This window comes from Macrobrachium rosenbergii, chromosome 59 (assembly GCF_040412425.1).
Source record: "Macrobrachium rosenbergii isolate ZJJX-2024 chromosome 59, ASM4041242v1, whole genome shotgun sequence".
Classification (NCBI taxonomy): domain Eukaryota; kingdom Metazoa; phylum Arthropoda; class Malacostraca; order Decapoda; family Palaemonidae; genus Macrobrachium; species Macrobrachium rosenbergii.
The window spans coordinates 24839692-24857113 of NC_089799.1; the positions used below are offsets into that span (position 1 = coordinate 24839692).

Consider the following 17422-nt stretch of genomic DNA (forward strand, 5'->3'; position numbering starts at 1 on the left):
AGGGTCTGTGGGCAAGACCACAGGAAGACAAGAGTGTGGTCTATGAGACCACATCTTGCTTCCAGACAGACAGAAACTTCTGGAATGCGAGGGATGGACCAAGACATTGACTTCTTGAGCTCTCGAGTGGAAAGTACCAGTATCATTGTCGCCAGCTCCCGAGCACCTCCTTTGATCACTTCACGAAGCCAGGAGAAAGATGTGTCCTTAGAAACTTCTTCCTTGGGAGAGATAGTACTAGCAAAAATGTCGATGACATCCAGGTTAGGAATGTCGAGCCTTTTTGGAAAGTACCACAGCTCCCTAATAAGACAAAGTAACGACTGATCTGGATCATCGATACAAAGTCCAAGGAGGAAGGGAACAAGAAAGACTCGAACCCGACAACTGATGCCAATGGATTCGGAGTCCACTGACAACATCCGAGAAGGAGTCGAGGTATTGATTCCCTTCACCTGTTCTTCCATCCTCTACGCCAAAGGCGGTGCGAGATGAGGGATGGCCCTAGAGGGCACATCTCTGTCCGACGACTCTTGTAAGGACACGTGCAGAGCATGGGACAGGAACCCTAAACGAGAGTCACATGCCATCAGGGAACAGTTCCCTGGGACAGCAAGACCAAAGAAGCTTCTCATCCGTAGCTAAATCTTGACTGGGGAGAAGAAGGCTACTTCAGATAGAAGACTAGGTTGCAAGGGCCTACATTCTTCACAAATGAAAGGGAGAGAAGCAACCTTCAGCAGAGAAGATGAGGAAGTCCAGACTTGAAGAGTGACTCTGATCAAAGAAGAAGTTCCGTCAACAACACCAACCAGCAAAGATGGGTCCAGTCCCTGGGACAGTGTTGTAGAGGACTTCAAGAGATACCCAGCTATATCTGCTGCCGCTTGGCGAGAAAGCTTATGCTTGCAAGGAAAGTTGGAAGGTTTCCCAGTCCTGAACACACAGGGATGTATTGCCTGAAGAACTGCTTTTTGTGCAGCTGCTACAGGAGGTTGGGCCAAGCAGAACTCTTCTTGATGCCTCGGAAGCAGAGCTATCAGGTCGGGAGAAAGGCAAAGTCTTCCAGCATTTGTCTGTGACGCGGGGTGAGCAATGGTTGTGAACCCCTAGTGGTTTTGCTGTTCAACGAAACCACTGAGTGTCGCAAAACTCATCCTGAATTCTCGGAAGGCCAAAAGGCTGCCTTGAGTCCAGGATGTTGATGAGAAGGTACTAATCGTCTCAGTCACACACACCTTCAAGACAAAGTCTTACAGGTGTGCGCCTATTCCTCAATCGGTGAATCCGGAAGTAGACACACGATGTGAGGGGAATATGCAAGCACATTCGAAGGTTCCTTCAATCAAGCATTAGCCTGACTCTTTCCTCATATTTTGAAGAGGAAAGAAGGATGGAGGAATGGAAGCAAACCTCCATTCTCCACCATGGAAAAGCTTCTGCAAGATGACAGGATACCAAGGTGATTAGCTCTAGCCAGACTGGCATTTCCCGAATTGGGAGCACAGGAGAGGAAGCGGAGATGGAAGTTTGATGAAAAGAATTGTCAAGACCCAAGGGAAATAGATACTTCTCCTGAAGGAATCCATTCCCAGGTCTCGGCAATGTCACTGCCAGCTCCAGAGACTTGATAAGTATCACTTCATCCAGGCATCTGATCTGCAGTAGAGAACTTCTGCACAGTTGATACTTCTTTCTCTCTTCCCTTCCGCCCTCCTCCCTTATGGAAAAGAGGGTGAAATGAGACACAGTTATGCGCACTTTCCCAGAAGGGAAGAAGAAGGCTATGTGTTTCGCGATCTTCTCCTGAAGCCTGGGGCTTCTTAGGAGTTGAAGGGGGGCTGGCTTGAACTCAAGGTCGAGCCGAGATGACTAAGACCCAAAGGTCTTGGCCACTGTCCAAAGGACAAGACAGTGCCCGGGTACGAACCATGATTACCGCGGTATCTGGCAAATCTCTGAAAGAGAAAGGCAGAACCCAGTAAAGGTTCATTCCTAAGAGTCTAGCCAACTCAGGACTTACGAAACCAAAGATCTGAATTAGGACAAATTCCTTCTTCTTAGCACCAGAATTGCCCACAGATTGCTGTCTGGTATAGGAAGATCCACCCCCAAAACAGGACCAATCTCCAGAAGGCAGGGTTCTTTCCAGGAATGGTCATATCCAAGGAGAGAGAGCCTAAAAGTGAAGGATTGTGGATCCATCAGGAGACTGCCTAGAGGACGCCAGCAGGTGCCCTCCAAAATCACCACCTCCCGTTGCAGAAGAGAATACCCTTCACGGCAAGAAGCAGAGAGAGAACCCAGTCCAGGTGAAGCAGAGTCAGAACAATCTGCAGTCAACAAGACCCTCCGAAGCAAGAAGGATTCGTACTCTGTCGAGGCAGGGGAGGAGCTTGTTGTCTCGATCTGAATGAACTCCTTGTCCAAAGAAAAGTATTCATCTGGTTGAGAACACTCTTGCAAGCAAGGACCGTGGCGGCTCCCGAAGCTCTCGGTCTTTCGGGAACTGCAAAGGTTGCGAGTGATGAAGATTATTCATTGAGGGAGCCGTGGTCGTGTCCCGGGGATCCTCGTGCTGACGAATCGGCGTGAAGCTCTCCGAGAAACGAGGGCGATCACAACTTAAAGAGGAAGACCCTCGCTACTTCCGAAGCATGAAACTCCTGTACAACTCTCCTTGGAGGAAGACCTTGACAGCTCCCAAGAAACCCTCCTAGGCTACCTGGTAGTACTACGAGACAATCAGGAAACCGACACCCAAAGCACGCCAGGCAGCCAAACTTTGAAGATGTATTCGTCGGAGCTCTCTCTATCCGTCTCGCGTCTCTAGGAACAACTGAGAGGAAAAGAGAACAGGTGAAAAGAAAGAGTACCCCTACCTCTCCTGCCAGTAAGACCACCAGGAGAGGCGGACCATGAGTGATAATGAACTGAAGGAGATTATTGCCAGACAAGGGAAGAAGAGAGCTTTCTTGAGAAGCAGAAAGTTCACTTGAAAAGTGCCGGGAACCTGATTCGGAAAAACCAAGAGGGGCCGAGCCGAGCCAACCACGCGAACGTGATTCAGACTGGGTGGTGTGTGGTGGACTGGGAGGCAGGTGGGGCGAGCTGGGCCGAGTCAGTCTTACGAGCAAGCCGAGCCAAGCCGATAGCGCGAATGCAATCGGAACTGGACAGGACGGAGGCCCCTTGAGAAGAAGGTTTAAAGGGGAATTCTGTGCCTGCTATCCTGCATGCTTGAACCCTAAGTTCAAGATACGAGGATGAAACCCAGCTAAGCAACCAAAACAGCTGGCGGGCATGACCGAGACACCTGGGCGTCTTGGCACTTTCTTTCGCCCTGTGCCTCTCGCCAAGAGAGCGCTTGTGATTCACAGAATTTGAGTGACCTACGAGACTAGCAAAAATCGGGAGAGGCTGCTTTCGGTTTCCTGAGAAACTGAAAAAAGCCAGGCACAGAACCAGTCATAGACACAAATACTGGCAACAAGGGTGCGGCCTCCCAAGGCTGCGCTCTCGCAGGCCCCGAAATGCTAGACCCCAGAGGAGAATGCGAATCGGTTCCTGCCTGAGGGCGGGAAGAGCCAACGAGAGAAACTTGTCTCCCAGAAGAGTCAGTCCCTTAGGAGTCCCGCAGGACTCCCGAAGGGAAACCCTTCCCTGCTTCTTATGGTGTTCGAACCGATAGCATTGAGACACCAGGCTGGGAACCCGACCGAGCACTGGTGAGCAGTCGGGGAGTGCTTGTAGTACTGGCAGGAAGAGCTGAGACACCTGGATGCCTTGGCCCTTTCTCTCGCCCTGCTCCGAAATGGGAGAGTACTCTCCAGACCAGATCGGGATACTCGATATTCCACAGGATCTCGAGCACTCAGAGCGGCTCGCGAATGAGCAGCCAGAGCAGCATCTGTCTTAGAGGCATAACCTCTAAAACTGGGAACAGGAACGCAAACTGAGGTCTGCATGCCCACGGCTCTCGAAACACAAAACCCAGGGGTATGCGAATCGGTTCCCGAACCCGAGGGTAGGGAAGAGCCAACAAGAGACCCATTGCCTCCTCGGAAGGAGGCAGTCCCTAGACATCCAAGGACATCAAGGGGAAGAAGAAGCAGCCTTCCTCTCCTTTGGCTGATGGGGGTCTATCCGGTTCCAAGGACCCCCTCGAACCTTGGGAAAGGAAGGGAAGAGGCATAAAGAAGATGATATCGAAGATAAATTGAAGAAGACGGCGGCTACTTCCACAGGGTGACTTCCTTCACCTTCACTCCGACATCTTCTACAGGAAGGTGGACACAAAACATCGTAACCTCCAAGACAGCTAGGCAGGATCACAACAGAAGTGGCCCAGGGCACGACCACCAGGAGAAGCAGCAGGAACGATCAGGACAGCTGATGCAGAAGCTACGGAAGCGGTTCGGAAAGCAGGAGCTACAGCAACGGCCAGGAATGTCACATGAATGTCGCCAGCAGCGACAGGAACGATCAGGATGGCTGTGGCAGGAGACAGGAAGAGCCGCCCAGAGACTGTCACCGAGTCAATAGGAGCATAACACAGGAAACAGCAGGAGCAGATGGACACAGATACGCCAGAGGCAGTGCCACAGCATACATGAAGGCCAGTAATGACAGCAATCATCCACATCGGTGGGAACAGAGTTGGAACAATCCTGACATGGAATTATGCCATTCCAACCAGGTACTGTGGTTGATCCCGAAGCAGCACTGTATGAATGTCGGGACCCCTTCATGCAAAGATGTCCCAGCTGAGTTATCCAGCCAACTACTGCTGTGCCTACGATGCTCACTGTCAACCTGAAAGAAAAAGCAAAGATGATTAGTAGAGGGAGACTCCTCTTGCTCCAAGGGGAACTGCCCTACGTAGCGAGAGGAGGCCCCTGAGAAGTCGCCTGACCGGTCCCCCCCCCCCCCCTCGCGGTCTTCGCCCGACGAGTGAGCGAAGAGGGCAAAGGAGAGAGATCTCTCCTGAAGGAGAGATAAGGAAGAACCTACATGGAGAGAGAAGGAGAGGAGGCTATCAAGGCTGCCGTCGGAGTGAAACTTACTGATGACACCCGCAACCTCCCCCTGCAACTCTCCAAAGCGCATGCGGCGAAAACAACACTCAGCACAAGTAGAAAGGAAGTAGTCATGCCTTTGTACACGGGGGGGGACGCCCAAGAAGGGGAGCAAACTTTTTATGTCCCAAATAATGTAGGGGAGCAAAGATATTATGTTTCAATCTAATATCCAGGGGGAACACCTTCAATATCCAAATAAAGGGCTACTGGAAGAGAAACACCACCACTTGGTTACGCCCCTCTAAATACGCCCTTAGCCATCAAACCCAAGACAAATCGTGGGTTTTTATTAATAAATATCAAATAAGGACTGATGGTTTGTATATCATGTTGGAACAAATATATTTTTGATCACCTTGGAGACACATTCAACACAATTGAGCTTTTCTTCATCTCAAGTCCTTTGGATTACTCTTACAAAATGTCTTCCCCTCTTTCGGTCTTCTGATAGCTGCCTCATTTCTGTTATTTTCACTTATGCCTCTCTCAAACCAATTCCTTCCATACTACTGGGCTTACATATGAGCCATTCTTCTTAATTTTCCAAGAGGGGAACACTGCCAGGATAGTCAAAACCCTAACATATAGGATGCATTCTTGCATATCTGCTGAACTTCCACACTCAGGGTCAGGGTAAGCTGGCAAGGTCAGTGGGTATAGCACACCTTATGTTAGGTTACGCAAGGGAAGATTGGATTAAGACTGCATTCCTATTAATATATGGTTTTTCTGGTGTGCTTTTATGATTTTTCAACAATTTTTAATTAACTCCTAGCTCAAAATCCATAGGCCAGTTTGCTGAATTTTGGGAAAACAGGAAGGGTTGAAAAAAATTCTTATTAGTTATTTAAGCATACATATCCTCTTCTGTTAAAGTCTGTTTTCTTTCTTGACCTTAGTGAATACTTCATGATCTTATAGAAAGGTGCAAACATCATTTCACCAGCAATGTACTAATTTCCAATTCTAATGCATCAATTTGAGGTTAACAAGGAGGAGGACATACCTTCACACAGTAACAAACTGCTTCCCATATTTCTTCTGAATCCTGCTCATAAAAATCTGTCTTAGGAGAATGAATAGATATAGATTTTGTTTCTGTCTTCACAAGGGTACCATCTTTGGTGACTAAGGCTGCACGAACGCTTCCTGTTCCCACATCTACGCCTATGTAATAGTGATCTGCCATTATCAAAGCTGCAAACCAAATAATTCAACATTAAAATGCACTTTTTAATATCCAAATAAATCAACTTTATTCACAACTATAAGTATTTCAAAAAATATTTTCAAATTCATTGCAGATGTTCAATAACACTTCAAACTGGAGTTAAAAAAATATCTTGGGAGCAATATGTACAATGTGTATATAAAATTTTCTAACTAAATTGGATGGTTCTTAAATATTTTCAGAATGCTGTAGGAAACAGAGAGATAAATTACTTTTGCCCTTAACAAGTCAACGAAAGTTAATGAATGAAGGTGAAAGCCCATAAATAAGTTTCTAAGGGTACATAACGGTGTTAACAATATATAAGCATACCGTACACATATACTGTACAGTATATCAATCTCCAAGCATAATACGATTCTATTTTACATTATTAATAATGCAATTAACCCCTAACTTCTATGCAACAACATTATTAAAGTTGTAACAGGTAACAGATTTTTCTCTTTCATACTTTTCCAGCAGTGATGCGTGTAATATTGAAGTGTTACTTATTATACTACAATGTTGTAGAATAATTTCATGCACTTCAACTTGGCAAAATAGTAGCCTAAGGTATATAAAGGACATGAGAGTATTATGACATTTCAGAGGAAGAAGTATCCTTACATATTAGGGAACAGCAGCTCTAAAAGTTTAGGGCCACAGCAGCAAAAAGATAGGTACCTTTACAGTGTGTTTACTAGTGTAGTTTATTTTCTTTAGTGTATTATTATATATTATACAGTACAAGATATATGTACACTTTATTTGAAACCTGATGTTTGGTGACTGTCACCAAAACTGTTTTAACTGACCTTACTTCATTACTAATGCCCCAATTGTCTTTTTCCAATAACAAAGTGTCACACACTATTCTTTATGTTATCAATGATTCAGTGATGTTGATGTACCTTCCTTTCATTGTTTATTTTTCTTTTAAAATGGGAATTTTTTGCCAGTGGGCATATATGAAACCACACCTAATTTCTAATTATTTTCTCACTTGCCACATGCCACATCTAACAGAAAAAACATTGCCTACAAAAATATAACATTTCTCATTCAGAATTTTTACATAGTTTAAATTTTTTATGTGATTATTATACTGTACAATAGTTTAACCAAACCAAATTGATTTCTAGACTTTTGCTAAAATGGCATAACAGATTTATTGTAAGAGTGACAATTGGAGCAAAAAAAAGTCAGAAGTTAGACAATTAGGTGAAATGAAATAAAAGGAATTAAAAACACTGTAAAATGCAAAACACAATGTAACCCTTTGGGGGGCAGACATGCAAGGCAAATTATAAACAGTACTGCCATGACTATAATCTGCGTCTGAATGTTGATCACACTGAAAATATTATGCTACTCATCCTTTGCCAAGCAATCACAAAATGATTTACAGACACTTATGACTCATAAAACCTCTTCCACTTTTGGTGAAAAGGACACGCACTAATGATTTTATAGCGTGAACTGTTTGATAATAAGATGCTGTAGCATTTCCATTTCTGAAGAAAGAAGAATGTTATATAAATAACAGATTTATCTCTTAACAGCAATGCATTTGTTGGGTGACACTAACGGATTTGTGTATGACTATTTTTAAGACTTTATTGCATTTGAAATATGTTTGTACATAATCTGTTGTGTATACAAAATTTCTACATGGTTTTATTAAAAATTGGTAAGGTAATTTTACACAGATAATTGTGGCTATCAGTCTCATAAGATAAGACTATACTTTCTTAATGATAAGAAGACATGTTTTCACTGCACTTGGTGCACTTAATTATCTCTTGAGAGTTGATAAGCAGGCCCCAATACTTTTTATATCTTAAAAAGCATGGATTTTCATGACAGAACCAATGGAAAAACTTGTTTCAGTAACATCAGGCACCCCATTTAAGTTTACATCACATCATTCCTTATCAGGGCAGGGCTAGCTGCTTTCCTATTCCTAATAGTTGTAGAGTGAATATAATTTCATGAAAAAGGTTAATGTTAATTACATGGAATATATCCGAACTAACCTACCGTCCTAATTTCATCAATGACACAGGAAAAATTGAACTCACAATTCCTAAACCTACATGATCTAATACCATAAAAGTGGTATTTCATGACAGTACACACCAAGAATACTGCACCCATCCTGACACAGGAGGGGAGGGGAGGGGAAGTTTGAACACCGTAACATATAAAGATGCCGAGTCATTCTGAAGTTATGGATTTCCTAATTACCCCATCTTATACTTCACATGAGGAAAGTCGAGATTAGTAACTAATTCTAAATGTTCATCATTTTATAAAGACACTCTTCATACATATGCACATCCACCTTACCAATAATAACCTTTCAAAATTGCCAAAATTTTAATCTCATATTCTCATAAAGTACTGTAATATTCAACATAACTTCCAGACACAATTCCCTTGATTTAAAATTGCAAAAACAATTTCTCTGAAACACAAGCTAAGGGTACTGATCAAACAAGGGCAAAAATCAATTTGTAACTTAGGCGATAAACTTTCCTTAGCCTTCGAACTTAACTACATCTTCACATAGGCTAGTAACATCTAGCTCCATTAATGCTTGGCTCTTCCAAATGGAAAAATACCGAAAACAAACCAATGTTCACCAGCACCATATTAACCATACTATGATTGCAGCAATTAAGGATGAGTCAGGCATGACACAATGCGATGAGATGTTGATAGGTTAATCTACAATTAAGTTTAACTTAGCCACATGGGGGGAAGGGGGGAGGGCACTCAGCTCTGGTCCCAAGCCCCCAACCCCACCCTGGGGATCCTAGTCTGGCAAGATTCACTGTCCTAAATTAGATTAGGATGATGCTTTTTCTCCATTTCTCTTAATAACTGAAGGCACACTAAGTCAGAATAGGTTAGGGGTGACCAAGTAGGTCTCTATGCCATGGCTAAGAAGGACCAGGGTCCCTATCTTAAGTAAGGTTAGAATGCATCCATACAGCCAAATTTCCTGTCACATCTTCAAACATGGACTAGGCTAACATCTATTGTGGGGTTTGTTACTGGTTACACACATAATACAATAATGCTTCTGACCAATCAACTTGTGATATACAAATTGTTTGCCATTTCTGATAGTGCAATTCACTCAATTTGCTTTTTGCAAAATAAAAAGCCTCATTTCCCACCGGGGTCCTTAAACAATGGTTAGGTATAGAGGTAGTTATCTAGGAAAAGCACAAAAGTAGCCTAAGTGGTTTGTCAGTAACACATATGTATTAAGGATAATAAAAGCTTACAAAATTAAATAAACAACCTGAAACTCAGTGTTCAAGCATTTGGTGAAAAATTAACCTAATAGGTTTATACCACAGCCAACAATCACTTTCTCCAACAGTCTTTCATAGCCTGGGCTAATCCCATTTAGGTCAGTGTAGATTAAGACTAGCCTACCATATATTGCCTCCTAGATTATACAGATTTTCTGCTAATGTTTGTTATGGGTTCTGAATAGACATGTATGTCGTAAGACTGCTGGGAGTGGATGCAAAGTAGGGGGACTGGGGTAGGCATGAGAAATGCGACCGTGAAAACAGGCCAAACGTATGTTTTCCATACAGGAAAATTTGAATGCCTTGTCCTGACATAACCAAACCTTAACTTTCTAGTCTAATTTACAGGGCCAGACCCTTATCTGGCTGGGGGTGGGGGGCTTACCCCTCCTGAACCCCCCAAGTAACCCTGAATATTGGAAACAGATTGGCGGGAATAAATTTCTGTTCGAACACGTGGTCACACAATGGCTCCAACCTAACCTAAACAACCTTAACCTAACCTTTCCTACAGCATCATGCCTTGGTGCAGCCTACCCATAACTGACCTTCTCAACCTGAATTAGGGTGTCGTGCCCTAACCTGTCCGGGGTTGGGGGGAGGAACTTCGTCCTGCCTGGACCCCCGCCCCCCCAAAAGTAACACTCAACATCGAGCACATGAACTGGCCTAGGCTCCTCCTTTATGGTACACGTCAACCGGGTACTTAGAAAAAGTTACTTTTCATGGAGAAAACTGTTAATCGGCAACTTGACGGAATTCAACCAAGTAAGTTACTTTTCGGGTGATAAACTCATATACAGCAAAATTGTGATTAAGATTAATATTCAATTAATGCAAGCTAGCCTATCTACAACATAAAAAGTTAATGTCAACAAAACTGCTAGAAATTTACGTCATACCAGTCACTCCTTAAATGCAAGAAAAGTAGTTGGGGGCGTGATGTTGCCTACCGTCAAGCGTCAATGGGACATGCAGTAGTAGTAACATAAATATGTCGACTTTTTAACGTCTCGCCTATTTATTTTTTTTTATTTTGCCTACTTATACAACGTTTCATTTTTCGGTTAGTGCTATATCTTCCAAGTTTAATTTTCATGGAAGCTATAGCATTTTCGATTCCATGATTCTGGCAATTTCATGTCGAGAATATGGCTTCTTCTTTTGATTTTTTCCTAACACCAGATTGCCATATGTTTAGTGTTGCTTAATTAGCGCTACTTTCCTTAAATATTTTTCGTGCTTTTTCTGTAATTTTTACTTCCATCTACAACCAGCTGGCTTGTGCTACAAGCGTTCGTCAACACTTTTTGCTTGCTTCTCATCTGGCTTGAAATATATTTTACATTATTATTATTATAATTATTATTATTATTATTATTATTATTATTATTATTATTATTATTATTATTGCTGTTGTTGTTGTATAAATATTCAATAAATGAACTATGTTCATATGGAAAAAAGCCCACAGAGGCCATTGGCTTGAAATTCAAGCTTCCAGAGAATATGGAATTTATTTGAAAGAAGTAACAGAAGGCAATAGGAAATACAGAGAGAAGGGACCAGTATTAGAAAAGAAAAACTGAATTAGCAAATTAATAAATAAATATAAAAAAATTTAAGTAAATTATAAAATATAGGGATATTTGATTAGGATAGTAATGTATTGCATATTCGCTTGAACTTTTGAGGTTCCTATTGCACAGCACCCTCAGGGAGACTTCCTTAGTTTAAATATGTGAGAATAAAAGACTTCTGGAACTGTGAAGTAAGACAGCGAGGCGAATTTACTGTATGTTGATGCTGCTGTTCAGCAAATCTACTTGCTCTCGGCAGGTATAGAGGATCAGGGATTAACTGTGAATGTGAAAGATCTCTGTTAAAATACAACTTATAAAGAATTGACAAACAAGAGGCCATCAGTCGATGGTTCAAGTCATAACTACTGTTATTAGGAAACAGAAACCTACTAGCACGAACCACTCTACCTAAAAGAGACAAATTTCTGGTAGAGGCAGACTTCCACACCGGAGAACAGTATTCCAGTGAAGGAAGGACAAATGACCTAAAACAGGTTGCTTTCATCAGATGTTTCTCAAAAGTAAGATGTGATCTAAAGTTATACTAAGTTTAGATAAAGCTCCAGACTCATTTAACAAAGTCCCATCCCCATGAAGAGAAGGACTGGATTGAGAAGTCCGTACGAGATCTTCTACTAATCAACAGTGTTTTCGTTTTACTGGAGTTCCGCTTCATACCCAACTGACTAACACCATTCAATAATCCTCTCTGTGCCACGATTGCGACTAAGGGAAGCTACACTTCCCATAAGCGGAGATTTTTCTACACTCACTAGTGTTGCATCATCGGCATGCTGAACAATCATATTTTCCAGGCCAAATCTATATCACTTGTATACACTAAAAATAACAGTGGACCTAGACCACTACAAATCCAGACACAGCAGGTCTTGGTTCGCTAAAGATCCCATCAACAGCAACTCGCTGCTGCCTACCTGCAAGGAAATCTTGAAGTAATCATAAAACATATCAATTCACTGCAAGATTCTGATACATACATACATACATACATACATACATACATACATACATACATACATACATACATACATACATACATACATACATACATACATACATACATACATACATACATACATACATACATACATACATACATAGGAACTTCTCAAGATGGTCTGAAGTTTTAATATTCTCTTTGACCTGTATTTCAGATCAGTACCACAAAACATACATGATCCCCACAAACCAACACTCAAAGAGCACAATCTCAGAGAGGATACACAAAGCCACAAACTAACCTAACAATAATTTATTACAAAACAACACATAGTAAAAGAACCCCACACAAAACTGAATGATGGGGAGAAAAATACACAAGCACACACAACAACAAATCAATCATATTCCATCAATCGCCTACCTAACTAGCATGCTAAGAAATAAGAGAAAGTAAACAGTGGAAGTAAGAAAAACACTCTTTCCCCTAGCAAACCATACTAGGAGATCCAGGGGAAGGAAAAACCCTAACAATAATTTATTATAAAAATATATATATATAATGATGGGGAGAAAACACACAATACACATCATACCTAACTATGCTATATATATATCTTTTCCCTATATATAGGAGATCCAGGGGGAGAAAACCTTAACTGATATATATATACAATATTCAATTAATACCTTGTATGAAATACATACATTAGCAAAATATTAACAAAGATCCAATATTTTGGTTTCACAACGCCTAAGGCTAAACAGGGTAGTCCTCGCAGATGAAAGCCGACGCTGGCACACTGTAGGCGTACAACTGACGTCCTTACAAAAGATAAAGGGATGCTGCTCCGACGCACGCAGAACCTAATGACGATAACAGATATATAATAATAAAAATAACGTGGGCTTACTCTTCTTCGCCACTGGAGGGCCTCCTCACGACTCCAAGGGCGCAGTGTAGGCAGAGGCAGGAGAATACAGAGCGTATCTTACGACTCGCACAATGGGCCGTTCACGAGAGCAAATGCTAAGCTCTCCTCCAAATCATGAAGAAAACAGGTAGATAAGCACGGTGAGGCGGTGAGGCACCGGGTCCAAGCCTCCAGCAACAGGCCCCAAGCACTCCAGCTTCAAACTAAGGGCACGAGCACACAAAGTCACTCACAAGTGACGCAACACGATGCAGGTGTGCAACAAGAAGTATCCTCTACCCAAAAGGTAAACTGCCGTAGACTGCCAAAAATTATAGCACACTGGTCCTTCTATGACGGAGCCGAGAACAGAACTCCTGAGATAATGCCACAAGGCCCCCTCGACAGCTCCGGGAGAGGGACAAATATGACGTGGCACAGACGACGAGTGGCCGAATCACCATCACAAACATGAAAAGCAAGAAACAAACTTCATGGGTGGAGTACCAATATAAAACCATAACAACCCTTGGGGGAAGGCAAAAGACCCAAATCCAGCTTTCAGAGAGAAAGGCAAAAGAAACTGGATTAAACAAGCAAAGCATACGTTAAAAAGGGCCTGCAAAACTGTATAAATTGCGTTACTTTCGTATAATATATATAATATAAGTGCCCCATGATTTACTAAATCAAAAGCAGCACTAAGATCTATTTAAATTACCCTATACTAAACCCTTATCTAGGTTCTCTTGAAAATGGCATGTCAAATCTAAAACACTGCCGGTACCTAACTGCTTCTTATATGCATATTGACCATCAGGTAACAATCCTTTGGATTCCACATACTTGTAAAGTGGCTTAGAAATAACTTTTTCAGCAACTTTACAGAGCACAGGAAGAATATAAATTGACCTGTGGCTACTGCAGTCTGCAGATATGCCACTCTTTGGAACAGGCACCACAGTACTAACCTTCTGCTCATTCGCAAGGATAATACGTCAATAAAAATTCATAGAATCTACTAATGTTGTGAGAAAACACACGAGAAACCTTTAAAAAAAACAAAGGGAAGAAACCATCGGGATCTTCTCCACCCCAACTATCAAGATTTTCAAGAAATGCAAATTTTGTCAGAAGAGGTTCAGGATGACAAAGTATCAGAGAGAGGGGCTGAAGCAGCTCAGCCTTTTCCTTAGGGCCAGTATCGATTGGTTACTACCACCATCTACTTATCTGTTGATAGTGGTGTAATGGAAGATGAGCCCGACCCAAAGATGGAAGTTACCACTATGGTCCACCACAGATGAGGCCGAGTACCTTCAAGTTTCCTCGTTAAGGAATTATCGTAATTTCTCACAGCTATAGCCTACACTTTCATTATAGCAGTAATTAATTTGCTTGAATTGCATTTTCAGATTGTCTATCTATGCACAGAAGTAACTGGAAAGGTTTTAGATTTAAAACCTCTTGAATCATGTCCAACTAAATTGTCACACTGGTCTAATAAAACTGTGGAGCAACGCAAGGTCATTGACTGAATCGCATAGCTAATATGATTAGTCTGCCCAGAAGTCTCCAGCACCCGCCCTCAACAAGATAAGTGTCTTTGTAGATAAATTAGGTAGAAGAGCTGTCTAAGGGAAATGCCAACACAAAGGTTTTTATGATCTATGGCTGTATTAATCTGAATACAATTTCCCTCTTGCTGAAATCGTGTACCTAATTTCTTAGTAGCTGGATAAAATAAACATGCACCCTGCTAAATACTGGTGCCAAGTTTTCCGTGAATTCTTAAGATTTCTTGCTGCATAATTAACATTGCGTTGTAACTTTTGAATTCTATATGATACCTTGAAATTAAAATACATACATACATACATACATACATACATACACACACACAAACACACACACACACACACACACACATATATATATATATATATATATATATATATATATATATATATATATATATATATATATATATATATATGTGTGTGTGTGTGTGTGTGTGTGTGTGTGAGTAATAATATATATATCTTCATCCTCACTACCTCCTCCTTCATTTTTTCTTTTTTTTTAGGTACTCTTTTTAGATATTCATTTGGCAATATTACCTTCATTTAACTTTTAGGAATACTCGTAGTCTACCCCCTAGGGCTAGTAATCATCTCACGATTGCAGACATGACTGAGAATTCTGCTTTTATATTCTGTGTGAATATGATTTTTATTTTTTAGTTTTTATATAAGAAGGCTAACTGTAAGTGGCTGAGATACTGTAGACTGCATTACTCTGACACAAGAGAAATATGAATTCATTCCAGAAACAACACTTTACCTTTAGAGCAAAAAACAAAATGAATACTTAAGTGTACTTTAGAGATCATAGGTGTTAAAATACTGACTAGTTGTTGGTTGCTTTCAATGAAGCTGGCCTTGTGCTAGATCGGGTCCTTACCCTAAGGCGGCACTTGCAGTAAGAAGCTGAAAGGTATATAGGCCTAATGTGGTTCTCTCAGGCAGAGGAGACTTTCACATACGTGAGAGCTATAAGATCGAGAAAAGTTTTAAAAACTACTAACTTGCACCGTATTCTAGACTGTAGTGCAGAATCAACGGAGACTTACTTTCAGAGTTTTAAGGAAGTTAACATCAAGATACAAAAACGCTTGTTTCTTAGGAAATGGTCAAGTTAAAATCGGGAAATAATAATAGACCTTCAATTATACTACCCAGTAATACCTACAGTGCACCGCACTGTAGGTATTACTTGTATTTAAGGTTCTCTGCTGCGTCCCTTCTGTCCCTAGTTGTAAGCCCTTTCACTCCTTTTACTGTACCTCCGTTCATATTCTTTTTATTCCACTTTCGCCCTCTCAACGATTGTTTCGTAGTGCAACTGCGAGGTTTTCCCCCTGTTGTACCTTTAAAGCCTTTTACTATCAATTTCCCTTTCAGCTCTTTAATGACTCCGTAGGTTGCAGGACTTGACTTTCGGCCGAAATCTTATATGCCATGCCATCCAATTATACTCTTTAAGGCAACGATTTTGAGATCCTCTTGACTTTTGGCAGTTAAAAAAAGGCAATGGTTTAGAAACGCTTTAGAATCTTGGATATGAGACCTAGAATAGTCTTACAATCCTATATCTAAGCACCAAACAATGAAATGAAACATAAGACAAGTCAGATGCGATGGGTGAAACACTCGATGCATACTGATTACTACTAACATTAATCGTGCGTCTGTCTGAGTAAACTCTTCTTCTTTCTGAATCAGATCATTAAAGTTTGCTGCAGTTTTCATTTGTATGAAAAAAAAGGGAAAAGTATGCAGTTGCGGGTTCTTCAACCATGAAATACAATTACAGCTATCACTCTCTCTCTCTCTCTCTCTCTCTCTCTCTCTCTCTCTCTCTCTCTCTCTCTCTCCGAAAACTTGAGGACAGAGATTTGCAACAAAAAGAAGAGAGAAAAAAAATACAGAAGCTGAGGAGTGATCTATCTCATTACCGCTTCACTCCACGGGAAAATAAGTATGCAGAGAAAACAGTTGTTTCAAAACAGAGACTTAATCGTTATGAAAAACAAAGAAATAAAAGAATGCTAAAATCAAAATTCATCAAGATAATTAATGGTGTGACACCAGCAAACTTTTAATACATCACTTAATCTGCATTTTGTTTTGTTTCCTATCGACCCGTAAGAATATTTCTGGACAATGTTTAGCAAAATTATAAAAAAAATTGTTTTATTTCTTTTTTGGGTGGTTGGGGGTGGGGGAATACGCTTCTCCAACGAGGGGATGGTTCTAGAGGAAACTAAGTCAGCAGTCTCTGTTACATTCAACGTTTAATTTCTGAGAAGGGAATAAAGTTCATATGCAAAAATCCTTTCCTTTCCTGGTTATGAACACTTACACAGCATATAATAAACTTATATTTTTGCTGTATGATGTTGCGTTATGGTAACACGAGTTTTACGGGAAAAAAATTAGTTTTCTAAGAAACGGAATCGATTATGCAAATCATATGAAAACTTAGTTAATATAACGGTCATTTTTCAAATAAGGTTTGTTGCTGCATTACTGATTTCTCTCTCTCTCTCTCTCTCTCTCTCTCTCTCTCTCTCTCTCTCTCTATATATCACTTTGATAATTACCCACCTAAGAGAGGTTCTGTACCATAACTAACTCTCCGCCAGATAAACGCTCTACATTCTTACGAGGAGATCCACTGAACCAAGAAGAAGAAGGCGAAGAAATAGCGCGAGGAGGGAAAATACAAAGGAGGACGAGAAGGCTGAGAAGAAGAAGAAGAAGAAGAAGAAGAAGAAGAA

The 17422-nt window shown here is 41.1% G+C and overlaps 1 protein-coding gene across 3 annotated transcripts in view; it reads right to left on the reverse strand.

Annotated features, from left to right (window-relative positions):
* The window catches only part of LOC136837398 (FGGY carbohydrate kinase domain-containing protein), a 78882-nt gene that overhangs the window by 49428 nt on the left and 12032 nt on the right, over positions 1-17422 (reverse strand). Inside the window, exons 1-2 of one of the 3 annotated variants that reach the window (XM_067102169.1) lie at positions 13081-13105; positions 6088-6278 (exon numbers count right to left, since the gene is read on the reverse strand). In XM_067102169.1, the coding sequence (XP_066958270.1) occupies positions 6088-6270 (183 nt within the window). In that variant the 5' untranslated portion in view covers positions 6271-6278; positions 13081-13105. Of the gene's footprint in view, positions 1-6087; positions 6279-10525; positions 10663-13080; positions 13106-17422 lie in introns of those variants that run through there. The other 2 variants (XM_067102167.1, XM_067102168.1) reach the window with 2 other exon arrangements.